The sequence below is a fragment of the Scomber japonicus genome, chromosome 11 (assembly GCF_027409825.1).
Source record: "Scomber japonicus isolate fScoJap1 chromosome 11, fScoJap1.pri, whole genome shotgun sequence".
NCBI classification, from domain to species: domain Eukaryota; kingdom Metazoa; phylum Chordata; class Actinopteri; order Scombriformes; family Scombridae; genus Scomber; species Scomber japonicus.
Genome location: NC_070588.1, coordinates 6233832 through 6246988, shown reverse-complemented (window position 1 = coordinate 6246988; position 13157 = coordinate 6233832). Strand labels below are relative to the sequence as shown.

The window sequence follows — 13157 nt, the reverse complement described above, 5'->3', positions numbered from 1 at the left end:
GAGATAATTAGTATTTTAAAAGACTCTTAAATCTGTATTAATCTGATCCAAAATAGCAGCAATAATGAATCAGCAGCATTTGGACAGCTTAACATCCTTCTCCATCCTATTTTAGGTGCCTGTATTTTAGTATTTAGTGTCATTGTGTAATTTGTCTTATATCATCTTACAAGCATCTGCAGTGAAAATACACCATGGTTTAGTTTCAGCGCTGTAACAGATATGTAGTCCGCTCTCACTTACTTTCTATGTGTTGGTACATCCACACTTTTGTTTTGTTTTGTTCCACAGGCTCGTGTTTCAGTCTGCCTCTCTGACACAAATCACTGCATTAATTAAAATCTGACTAAAGACGCCTGCTGTGAGACTGGACTGATTGGAGAGCGGCCAAACACTCAGCACGCTTCAAAGTTTCAACCCACAGAGAGCCGTGCAGCAGCTTTTCTCTGCTATGTAGATAACTGACTGACATTTTAACTATTTTGAAACTATTCTGACATGTTTTAAGCAACAATGCCAAAAATGTACTGTTTTAAGCTCCTCAAATGTGACAGTGTAATATTTTTCTTTGTGATACATGAAATTAAATTGAATATCTTTGGGTTTTGGAGTGTTGGTCGGACAAAACGAGACATCAGACGTCACTTTTGACTTATAGGAAATTATAATAGTCATTTTTTCACTATTTTCTGACTCAAATAATTAAATATACTGAATCATTTTGATAACTGATGAATCTTTTAGTCATTTTTCAAGTGAAAATATCACCAAAATTAGCTGTTTCCGGCTTTGATTTTGGTATTTTTCGTTGCCATACATGGAATGAAATAAAATGAAAACTGAAATTAAACATCTTTGGATTTTGGGCTGTCGGTCAATGAACTGAAAAAAATCATCAGCAGAGTAATAATGAAAATAATAAATGCTGAATAAAAGAAGAGATGTAGAAACTTTAACAGCCTGAAACTTCATCGTTAATTGAAGACAGAGACTTACGTGGCATTGCTGAAACCAACATACTCGTTTCCCGCCATCTTTTTCAGGAAGTTCATGACCTGGAAGTAAAGCAACGGGAATAATGATGAAATATGAAAAACATGAACTCGTGTTTATATGTGTGTATAAACTATATAAACTATGTCGTTGGTTGCATTTAAGCTTTTAAATATTCTACACTAATCCCACAAGTTTTCAGGTTAGCTTTACTCTAATTTGACTAAACAAATGCATTTATTTTACTATTTAAACCTCTACTTCTCCTAATTTGACTAAATTCTGTGAGCTTCTCGTAAGTAACTGGGACACAGCTAATTATTTATCTTTTCTATGCTCTCAAAAGGGAAAAAGAGACTAAAAAGACAAGATATAAGCTAAAGAATAACATAATTACTGAAGAGGATAAGGGCCACTGTCTCAGAATTCCAGAATTCTGACTCTTCTCAGAATTCTTTAATCTCAGAATTCTGACTTTAATCTCAGAATTCCAGAACTTTGACTCTTCTCAGAATTCTTTAATCTCAGAATTCTGACTTTAATCTCAGAATTCCAGAACTTTGACTCTTCTCAGAATTCTTTAATCTCAGAATTCTGACTTTAAACTCAGAATTCCAGAACTTTGACTCTTCTCAGAATTCTTTAATCTCAGAATTCTGACTTTAATCTCAGAATTCCAGAACTTTGACTCTTCTCAGAATTCTTTAATCTCAGAATTCTGACTTTAAACTCAGAATTCTGATGTAAGAGATTAAAGTCAGAACTCACTTTTTTCCCCACAGTGGCCCTAATCCTCTTCCGTACATAATAAACAGAGACATAGTTCACAAGATGAAACCAAATGTATGCAAATCAACTCCTGACCCAGATCTCACTTCTCATACTTACATAGTCAAATTTCTCTGCGTTGCCCGCACCTTGCTGAGGAAAGAGAAGAAGAAGAAGATGCATTTAGTACAGTTCATTCAACAAAAATCTGATGCAGAGAAGAAGAAGAAGAAGAAACAGCATCATATATCTAAAAAAAAAAAAAAAAAAAGATAACACTACTGCTGTCATATTAAAACACTACAGAATTAGCAGATGTCAAAACATTTTTGCCAAGAATTATACAAAAGTAGAAACAAAAACATTAATAAGATTGGTTTTATTGGCAAATAGGTTACAAAGAGGGGAAGTATTTTGGAGTTAAAAAAGGGGAGATTTAGTAGACATGTGCGTTACCAGAGTTTAGCCAGTTAAATAAAAAAAAAACATGTCTCACTACACATTTAGAGTATTGGGTTCAATATTTATTTAAAGACTAAAAGTTTAAAGCTGAACAACACCAGTTTGTTTGTTTTTTTAAATTGCCTGACTGTGTGTGTGTGTTTGTGTTTGGATATAAAGTACAACTGCACAGAGATAGAGGTATACAGGTGAGTTTGTATTATGGGTTACCATAATGCAGGTGTGTGTGTGTATGAGTGTGTGTCTACATGTGTCATCTGTGCAGAGAGCCACCAGTCAGCCGAAACAAGAGAGAGGGAAGTAAATAAAGGCTTCTAACTGTGTGTGTAATGTATATTTATTAAAGTCACAATCCCTATTCCCACAAAGAAAACACAGCAAATAGATCAAATAATAGAAAATATAGACACACATGCACATTTATAGTGCTATAGCATTTGTTTTAAAGTCAAATTATTGAACTATATGTATGTTTTTTTGTATGGTGACTGACATTTTTTTAAATTTCTACACTTTGTGCAGAAGAAGTAAAAAAAAATATATATAAGTGACACTGATGGAAGTGTTAAAGAGTCACTAAAATGGGGGGTTTCTACAGGGGCTGATTGGAGGAGAGAAAAGAGAAGAGGAAGAAGAAGGGGAGAAAGAAGAAGAGGAGAAGAAGAAGAGAGAGGGGGGAAGGTCATGGGATTTAGGAGAGTGCGAGGAGATAGATATGGAAAAGGAAGAAAAAATTACCAACGTCATTTGACCTGCAGCAGCAGTCATTATTTCCCACAGTTCCTAAGTCTGGAAAATATGCAACAACATACAAAAACAGCAACAACATGTAGCCTTTCAAGCACCATGTAACAACAGTTGTTTTGTTTTTTGAGAGGAGGAGGGGGGGGGGGGGGGGGTAATAAATATATATCGCCACGGGCAACCATCCCATAGTTACCATCCCACCAACAACCACCCTTCCCTGAAAGTTGACTGGGCGACCTGACCGACGGAGCGTCAATTATGTAGAAAATAAAAAACACACACACACACACACATATTGGAGACACTGATGACGATGGCGACACAAACATTACTGACTCTGCACGATGTGAGTTGAAGCATTTCTAGAGTGAGACTAATGCAGTTTAATGGGCTGGTTTTATACTGAACTCTACACATGTTACAGTTTATACAGCCTGTCAGTAAAGTAGTGAGTAACCTGTTTGACTGGACGCCAGCGAGCAAAGCAACACCACACAGCTAGTATAAAAAGGCTTCTGAGTGCTGTGCTGCTTTTTCTGCTTCGTCTTACATTGATCTGCTCACAATGTTTTAAAGAAATACCTCCACATTTTGGGACTTAATCGAAGACTTTGAGGAGAAGATTGATATCAAAATCGGGTCATGTGCGTCAAGTATACTCCATCAGAAATGAAGCTTTATTCCACTAAAATCACTTCTGCTTTTCCTTCCATCGTATCTGACTAATGATCTCTCTGTCGTTCTTTAAAGATCTTCCTCCTCCCGTCACCGCCATTACCTCAGTGATATACAAAAAGTTTCCATCAACCACCTGCTGGCTTCTCTCCACCAGCAGCACCAGTATCGACCACATGGCAGGCCCAAACTATTCCCATAAAAAAGGGCCGCTGTGTGCCTGCAGGCTTTTTTGTTCCAACCAATCAAAGAGCTGCCTGAAGACTGAGATCAGCTGATTAAATGAGTCAAAGCTTGGTCTACTCCTGCAGCAACATTATGGACGCCTCTGAAGGATCCTTTCCTATCTTTTATCTGGATCTAATTGAGCTCTTCTTATTGAAATGCTCCTGAAACTGTTTTAACTTCTCTCTTGAGCTCTTGTGTGTTTGAAAGCATCAGTAAAGCTTTCCAGTCTGTAAATATGTGCTGTTATCTCCTCATTTAATCAATAAGCATGTCTCCTCCCCCTTTAAGACGACTAGCGTTTCACTCTTCAGCACCTTTATAAAAAAAACTTTTGCCTTAATTGAGCAAATGAGTTAGTTAGTTAGTTGTAGCGTTAGCAACAATTAGCATGAAACGTTAAAGCAGCCGGTCTGACTTTATCCAAACTGTAAAGACATGACTTCAAATATCTAATTTTTATGAATATTTCCCAAACTAATCACTTGTCACACTGGTCTGAAACTTCTGTAAGATCTTAATTTAAGTGCTGAAAGATGCTTAAATGCATTAAGTGACTCTTTTCACATGATATCTGATTTATTATTGATATAAAATATATATATTATTGCAGCATTAACGCACCGATAGGAGACTGATACCGATCTTCTCATCTTGCTCTCATAGAAATGTTCCCAAACTGTTGAATTATTCCTTTAAGAAGCAAACTTATTGTCAACTCTGACTGCAGTACAACATTTAACATTATTCATTTACTCTAAATCTATATTCTTCTATTTGTTTTCGGCTAATAATCACAAAGTAATTTGATCAAAAGGCCAAAAACACAACGCTGACTAGTATCAGCTGTAGCAGATATAAGACAACAGAAACAGAAACAGTGTCAAGTGTCAATAAAGTTTTCTGTTTTGTACATAATGAAATAACAACAGTTGGCTTCACAGATCCAACCTCTGCTAAGACGAACCAGATCATTTATGAGTTTAGACAGATTTTAATACTGGTGACTAAAACAAATCTGATTTATTAGAGATGTTTCTTTTATTATATAGTGCAACATTTAGACTAAAGGAGTATAATATAAAGAGTAATCATGACTTTTTAACCTTCCTGTTCTTCCTACTGTTTATAAAGCATAAATGTCTGTGTTAGACCTTTTAATTTAAATGAAATTATATATGATTTTTTAAAAAACGCCTTTTGTCCTGGATGATAAATTGACCTGAGGACAACAGAAGGGTTACAATAATTCATAATTTCTACTTTTTACTTATTTTATTTAACTTAAAAATGAGGTATAATGTCATTTAAACAAGACCTATTGTCCATAATTTCCATAAATAAGTGTAAACCCTGCTGTAATAAGTTAGAATAAAGTTGATTAAACAGAATTAATTTATACTTTTATGTTTCATAAAGAGTCAAACCAGACCTGTCAAGGCTTGCTTAGTTATATTAGTTATATTCTACATATTAGTGAAAACTATTAGAATAAAAAGATAAATATGTTGTTGTAACTGTTTCAACGATCCTTCAATTGATTATTCATTAATTTCTGAGCAGCTGTGGGGAAAGGTGACCTGTGGTACTTTGCTTAAAAATTAACTTTTGGTGAAAGCACGTTCAAGAACAAACCACTGTTAACGTTTTACTGTCATAGTTATGTTGCTATTTGGGTTTTAAATGCTCAATAAAATAAAAAAACATTTAGGCTTTTGCTGTTATTTAGAGTTTACAGCCACTTGATCCACTTCCTGTTCTAGTCTGTGTATTGGTTGATTTTGCTGTTAATGTGTCTACATGTATATTTGCAGGGTGATAATGAACAAGAAGCACATGTGGAGCTAAAGAAAACATGAATTTTGAAACAATGAGATGGGATATTTTTGACAAACATGCATACACATGAGTCCCAGACCCTGAGAGTTGAGACGGAGCTACTCTGTCAGGTGGGAGCGGCCTGCAAGAAGTCCAAAATTTAAAATAATAATAAAATCATCATCATTAAGCAGGCCACGTGCTTCAGCATGCCTCTGCAAACATACAGCGACCATGTCTACATGCACAATATATTACGGGGGGGGGGGGGGGGGTTTGCCTTTATTCCATAAAAAGACAATATTCCTGCAAAATGCATAAGGATTAATAATATTCCTCCTTAGATGCAGAAGGGTTTCAGGGTTTCCTTCTGCTCCAGTGGGAACGGGAATCACAAGATCGTAAACAAACTCAGTTCTTTTAAATTATGGCGGGTCATTTGCAAGACGCTGAGTCACAAACTGAGGTATATTTTACTTTGTTATTTCCTGTTTTGACAGTTTTTATGCTCCACATATCTGCAACAAACTCCCAGAAGACTGCATGTCTGCTCCAACGCTCACTTCTTTTAAGTCACGGCTGCATTTTCATAAATAATAATAATATCTCACACTGCACTGTAACTCTTTATTCTACTGTCTTATCCTGTTATAGCTTCATTTTATTTCCTCTGTAACCCTTTTAACTGTATTTAAATGTCTTTTATTTTGCCGTGTGGTGCCTTTATATCCTGTCTTGTAATGTAAAGCACTTTGAATTGCCTTAGTATTGAAATGTGCTTACAGATAAACTTGCCTTGTCATTTGTTTAATGAGCTGCTACCGGCCTAGAAGTGATTTTTATATGACTGATATTATAAATGTTTAGTAACAGGCACATCCAGGTAACTCAGGTTGCCTTATGGTGTTTCTAAACTGCTGCATGTCAGGACAATAATAACCAATCCCCTCCGTCCTCATCATGGTGAAGAAGGTGCGGCCTGTTTTTTTTCCCCAGCCCGCCCTGAACAGCTCTCCACTCTGCTCTCATTCCTCTCCTCTGTCTGACTTCCTGCTTTCCAGCATATGTCCTGTTTTCCTGCGCAGGGTCGCTGTTACACAACCAGCGCGTCATGCTCGTCTCTATCTCAGCACCCCAAACCTGGTTGGCTGGTTGGTGACGTAAGCAGAGCAAAGGCAAACTGACCCCAAATATGCAGTTTATATGTCCAAATACCTGAATAACATCTGCATATCTTACATGTTTAACTGGAAAATGCTCCATTCAGAATAAAGCTTCATCTGGAACAATCTGTATTAAATTGGGAATATTGTCATATTTGGAATAATAGTGGAATATAAATGTGCATGTAAACGTCAGTCAGTTTAATTGCTGTGTAAAGACTTTAATTACATTTCCCTGTCTAGATTTCTTTCTCTCAAAGTCAAATAAAAACTATAAATGATAATAATAAAATCACACCTCCAAGCTCTTTTTTCTAGCTTAGAGCACAATGTTTCTTACAACATGAGGGAGAAAGCAGCAAAGTTCAAGCATATCATTAATCAAAGTCTAAAGTGCTTGGAGCAATAGTTTGGCATAACTAAAAAGGTCAAATACCGGTCTCTGAAGTTACGGGAAAAAGTGTGAAATCTACAATACAGTCTTAACCCTTACATACTGTTCAGGGCAAAAATTAGACCTATGTTTACATTTAAGAGCTTTAAAAACACCTTAAACACTTACACATTTATTTTAGCCAGACCTTTCCTAATGTGACCCACAGTTTACATAAATGGAAATAAAATGCATCTTTGCTTTACTTTATGTGCAGCTGAAGCACATTTTTATACACGCTAATGTGCAAATTTAACTTGTTTTTATTTAAAATAAATTTAAAAAATCACCTTTCAAACATGTTATTGTATTCTTTATGTGCTATAAAATGTTCTTCTGGGTCATAAAATAGTGATAATGAATGATTGTTTCCCCCATAAATAAATAGAATAAACTCTTTTGCATCATTAAGGATTAATTAAACATTTATTAATAACTGACGGGGGGATTTATGGATGTGAATTAATGTAGAGACTAATAATGAGTCAGGATATGAACAGTATGTAAAGGGTTAAACCTGTAGGAAGCAGCAGAGCTCATGTGTAAATGTTAATAATTAACTTCCTCACTAATAATCTAAAGAGACCTTGGGAGAGTTTAAATACTTACAACTTAAATATGTGAGTGATTATTAATAGTTGTAAAGCTTTAAAGTTGTAAAGTAACAAATAAATAAATAAATAAATAAATGGGAGCACTGGCAATGTGAAAGCTGCTATTTAATCTACTCTAATGTTTCCTTTTATTACAGCTGAACCTGAGAGGAGCATTAGCGGCGGCGGCTCATTTAGGCTTGATTAATTTCTGTGACTATCTGCTCAAACTCAACATGAAGGCATCGTTATCTGACCTATCCTCTCTCCGTCTTCACCTGCACCTGCGTTTGACTAGCTCCTCGTCCGGGTTATTTGTCGGCGGCGGACGATAACGGCGTGTGAGCTGCTGCTGTTGCTGCTGCTGCTGCCGCCGCTGCGGTGGCGACGGGCGCTAAGTGCCCCTCAGGAAGGATTAGCACAAATCTTAAAATCACCACAACAAGACAAGACACATGGCAGCGGACTGAGGGAGTGACCTAGATACTCTTCAAGCTGAGTCAAGAGTCGTGAATATATCTGAGCGGCACACTAGACTCTGTTGAATATGTGACAACAACAACACAAAATAGGTAAAATACAAAGAGCTTTGGTAAAAAATAGAAGTGTGGATAAAAGGATAAGGGTGTAAATTCAGTAAAATATTGCATTATTGTGAGTCTTGAGTGGGTTTCATTATTGTTTAAAGAAAAATATGTTAATTAGGCTTTTATTAAAACAATCAAATCTTATCTGGTATCAATATTTATGTTCTTATCTAGTCGATAAATAAAGCAGGTCAAGTGAAACCCACCACCATATAAAAAGGAAACTTTCTATTTAGAGGAGAAAAAAGACACACTTTAAAAGAAAAAAAACATAGGAGAAAAATAAAGAAAAAAAAAAGAAAAAGACTGTGTGGCTGTTTTTACCTTTATCAGTGAAGTACAAACGATAGCGCCGGCGTTCACCATGGGGTTGTGAGGCTTATCTGCAGAACAACGAGAGGAGCAAAGAGGAAATGTTGAGTTACGTATCTTTGAAGTGTGAGAGCTCAGTCTATAGACGAATCAAACAAGGAGTTAAAATCATATCAAATATAAATACACACACACACACACACACACACACACACACACAATAAACTGCAGATACAAAGACAGAAAACAGAAGCAGGATGTTCACATATTTCACTTTTTAAAAACCAGCTCCACAGGAACTTTTACATTTTTCTTTACACGTTGTTGCTGATTTCAGGACGTTGTTAGCTTGGTGAGCCGTGAAAGTGATGTTGATCTATCACACATATAATCAGTATCGGCATATATGTTGTCCGATATGCACCAATATTTTTCTTTTAAAAAAACTCTCTCCTACCAGACATCCTATAGAACTCTCTCCTACCAGACATTCTATAGAACTCTCTCCTACCAGACATCCTATAGAACTCTCTCCTACCAGACATCCTATAGAACTCTCTCCTACCAGACATTCTATGGAACTCTCTCCTACCAGACATCCTATGGAACTCTCTCCTACCAGACATTCTATAGAACTCTCTCCTACCAGACATCCTATAGAACTCTCTCCTACCAGACATTCTATAGAACTCTCTCCTACCAGACATTCTATGGAACTCTCTCCTACCAGACATTCTATGGAACTCTCTCCTACCAGACATCCTATAGAACTCTCTCCTACCAGACATCCTATGGAACTCTCTCCTACCAGACATTCTATAGAACTCTCTCCTACCAGACATTCTATGGAACTCTCTCCTACCAGACATTCTATAGAACTCTCTCCTACCAGACATCCTATAGAACTCTCTCCTACCAGACATCCTATAGAACTCTCTACCACCAGACATTCTATAGAACTCTCTCCTACCAGACATTCTATGGAACTCTCTCCTACCAGACATTCTATGGAACTCTCTCCTACCAGACATCCTATAGAACTCTCTCTCACCAGACATTCTATAGAACTCTCTCCTACCAGACATTCTATGGAACTCTCTCCTACCAGACATTCTATGGAACTCTCTCCTACCAGACATTCTATAGAACTCTCTCCTACCAGACATTCTATAGAACTCTCTCCTACCAGACATTCTATAGAACTCTCTCCTACCAGACATTCTATAGAACTCTCTCCTACCAGACATTCTATAGAACTCTCTCCTACCAGACATTCTATAGAACTCTCTCCTACCAGACATTCTATGGAACTCTCTCCTACCAGACATTCTATAGAACTCTCTCCTACCAGACATTCTATAGAACTCTCTCCTACCAGACATTCTATAGAACTCTCTCCTACCAGACATTCTATGGAACTCTCTCCTACCAGACATTCGCACTTCTGACTCTGTCTCCACCTTTAAATCCTGCCTGAAAACGCACCTATTCAGAGCGGCATACAGTCAGTACATTTACATGCAGCAACAAAAATCGAATTTCTGATCGTATCAGAAATAGTCTGGACTTTTAAAATACTTGTAAACACCTTAGTCCGATCTACATCAGACCTACATCGGACATCTCAAAATCGGATAAGAACACCTAGATAATTCGTTCATAGTCGGCATTTTAACACCATGTATACTCTGCAATTGTATCTAAACATTAACTATGAAGTCTTCATTCTTGTTTATTTATTGTACTAATGCACTTTGTAGTCACATTCATATTTATTCTTTATCTTTGCACTAAATGTTACCTGATTTATATTGTTTGATGTACTGTTGTAATGTGATTAAGTGTCACCCAGTGATGTAATATAACAATTAATTAATAAAGCAATTATTTAAATTAAATCAACAATATATACAGTACTTATTTCAATTGATACAGTAAATTTTAGTCATTTTAAATTCATAGAAAAAGAAAAAAATATTAATAATATATTTCTGCCATGTTGTATGAACTAAACTCTAAATAATCTCTAGGTGCTATAAAAATATCTGGTTTTAATAAATGATTCCAGTTTTACAGCCATGTGAGGTTGGATGGATGACTGTGTCTAATATAAAACTGAATTATTCTCAGTATAAAGTTTGTATTCATGTTAGTCATTTGTCCTCCGGTTATGTCACATGAGTTAACAAAATAACTTCCATTTTCCCCCCTTAGCTTCCTCTGAGTTGAGCTCTCTTCCTCTTCCTTTTAGTTACAGAGAGACGCTCGGTGTTTGAGAGAGGAAGGGAAGGGATGAGAGGAAGCCTTCCTCCCTTCCTCCCCCAGATCTCTAAAAAAGAGTTAGCTCTTACGTCACCCACATTACTTCACTTAGAGCGTGATCTCCTTACACAACCACAGGAATGTCACAGGGCCGAGGAGACAAAACGCCAACAGAGGACATGACAACAACAACAACAACAACAACATCATGACTCTGCTTTAAGTATCAGCCTGGGATTAACAGCATTTCCTCCATCTATGAGATTTACTTTCATATTAAAATGCCCCATTAAATAAATATGCACACAGATTGATTCTTGTGTTTACTAGAAAACCAAAAAAAAAAGCATTTTCACACACAGAGACAGACACACAGTTCCTCCATAATCCTTTCCTCTGAGCGTGTGACTCATTCATTTGGCAGCTCTGACACTTATAAACTCTCTCCAGGGTATTTTGGCATTTTTAAGATATTTCACATTTTTCCTGAGTCATTTCCTGACCACACCAAATATTCTTTAACAAATAACTGAACTGAAAAACTCAAGCTACTGCTGCTTTTGAATGATGACATGCTGCAGTCATACATACATTATCCTTTAAAAATCTCTGTTTTTGTGTCTCATAAATACTCGATTCAGACTAAATACTTGCTGCAATAACAGATTCATGCTAAAAATATGCATCATTTATTCTCCGACCAAAATCATCACAGAAAATAAATGTTTAATGCAGACAAAGCAGGAAAATAGGTACATTAATCTGCATTGATCTATAAATGAATGAGGCTGATTCATATAGTATCTGCGACTGTTTGTATGAAAAGCTTCTCCTTCACCTTATTAAGTCTCTGCAGCATCTAAAAGGCAGCAGGACTGATATGTTGATAAATCTGCTGCTACAGTATAACCACACACACACCTCTACACACATCAGACTAGTGTTTAATATATAAAATAGATATCAGGTTAGCAGCTCATCAGTCTATTTTTCCACCCTTCTTTTTTATAAGTCTCATGTTTTATCCTGGGGACACATTGCAGTGCGAAAGCTGTTGTGTAACATTAATAACTAAACTATGTGACTACTCTATCTGTGTTTGGCTGCAGATTTGAAGTGATGTGTGTTCATGTTGTGATGCTGCAACATATCTCCCAATTTCACCTCAAGTGGGCCGGACCAGTAAAACCATAATAACCTAGAAATAATAAATAGCTCAAGTTGGATGCTCACCAGAAGATCAGAAGTCTTGACTGTGAATGGTGAATGAAAATTAAATTAAAATGATCCAGTGGACCAGATTGGACCTCTTGGTTGGGCCAGTTCTGGGCTACGGGCCGTATGTTTGACCCCCTTGATTCAGACATTTTTAAAGCTTTCCATTAGCCTTCGTTATCACATTTAACTGTGATTGGCTGAGCTGTTTCAGACCTATCAGAGCAGCGAAGTGACTGGCTGAGAAAGTATTTATCGCCACACCCGCTGATCTATATTCACCTTCAGTCAGCGCTTCAGCACGTCGCTCCGCTGCACATACGTGGACCCAAAATAGCAGGTGAGCACGGAGACGTCCACAAATTGTTATGCGTCTCTGCATTTAGCATTCATCATTCAAATTTCAACTGAGGGTGCAAAATATTTAACAGAGGGTGCAGTGCATGCTTTTACACCCTCGGACAATCGAGCCTGGACGACTGAGGAGGAAAACTTATGGATATGACTTTAAAATAAAGAAAGATGTCACTGCTTAGGAATAAAGAAGGTCTGATATTACATATCTCTGATTCTGACTTGTATCTTCGTCTTTATATCTGATGCTGCATGTTGTGAATTCTTCATGTTCAGAGTCTCTTATTTTGAAGGATTTTGTTGTCCTTCCAGGTGCAGAAGTCACTGATGATATAAGTTGTAATATTATGTTGGTTTGTTGTTGGTATGTTGCTTGATAACGCAGTTCTGTTTGACACTCTTATTTTGAAGCTACCGTTTCTATTTCCTGTTTTACTCCTTCTGTCATCTTTCTCAGTGCAGAAGTCACAGATGATATAAATTGAAATATTACATTATAGTAGTGTTATAAAAGTTAATGTTGCCTGATAACACAGCTCTGTCTGACACT

At 36.7% G+C, this 13157-nt stretch overlaps 1 protein-coding gene across 6 annotated transcripts in view; it reads right to left on the bottom strand.

The window, feature by feature from the left end:
• glsb (glutaminase b) overlaps positions 1-13157 on the bottom strand; it is a 65768-nt gene that overhangs the window by 28680 nt on the left and 23931 nt on the right. For all 6 annotated transcript variants that reach the window (XR_008321949.1, XM_053328850.1, XM_053328851.1 and 3 more), the window contains exons 7-9: positions 8789-8847; positions 1882-1914; positions 997-1055 (exon numbers count right to left, since the gene is read on the bottom strand). Coding sequence is in view for 5 of the 6 variants with exons in the window: in XM_053328850.1 (XP_053184825.1) it covers positions 997-1055; positions 1882-1914; positions 8789-8847 (151 nt within the window). In the remaining variant the exon portion in view is untranslated. The remainder of the gene's footprint in view (positions 1-996; positions 1056-1881; positions 1915-8788; positions 8848-13157) is intronic.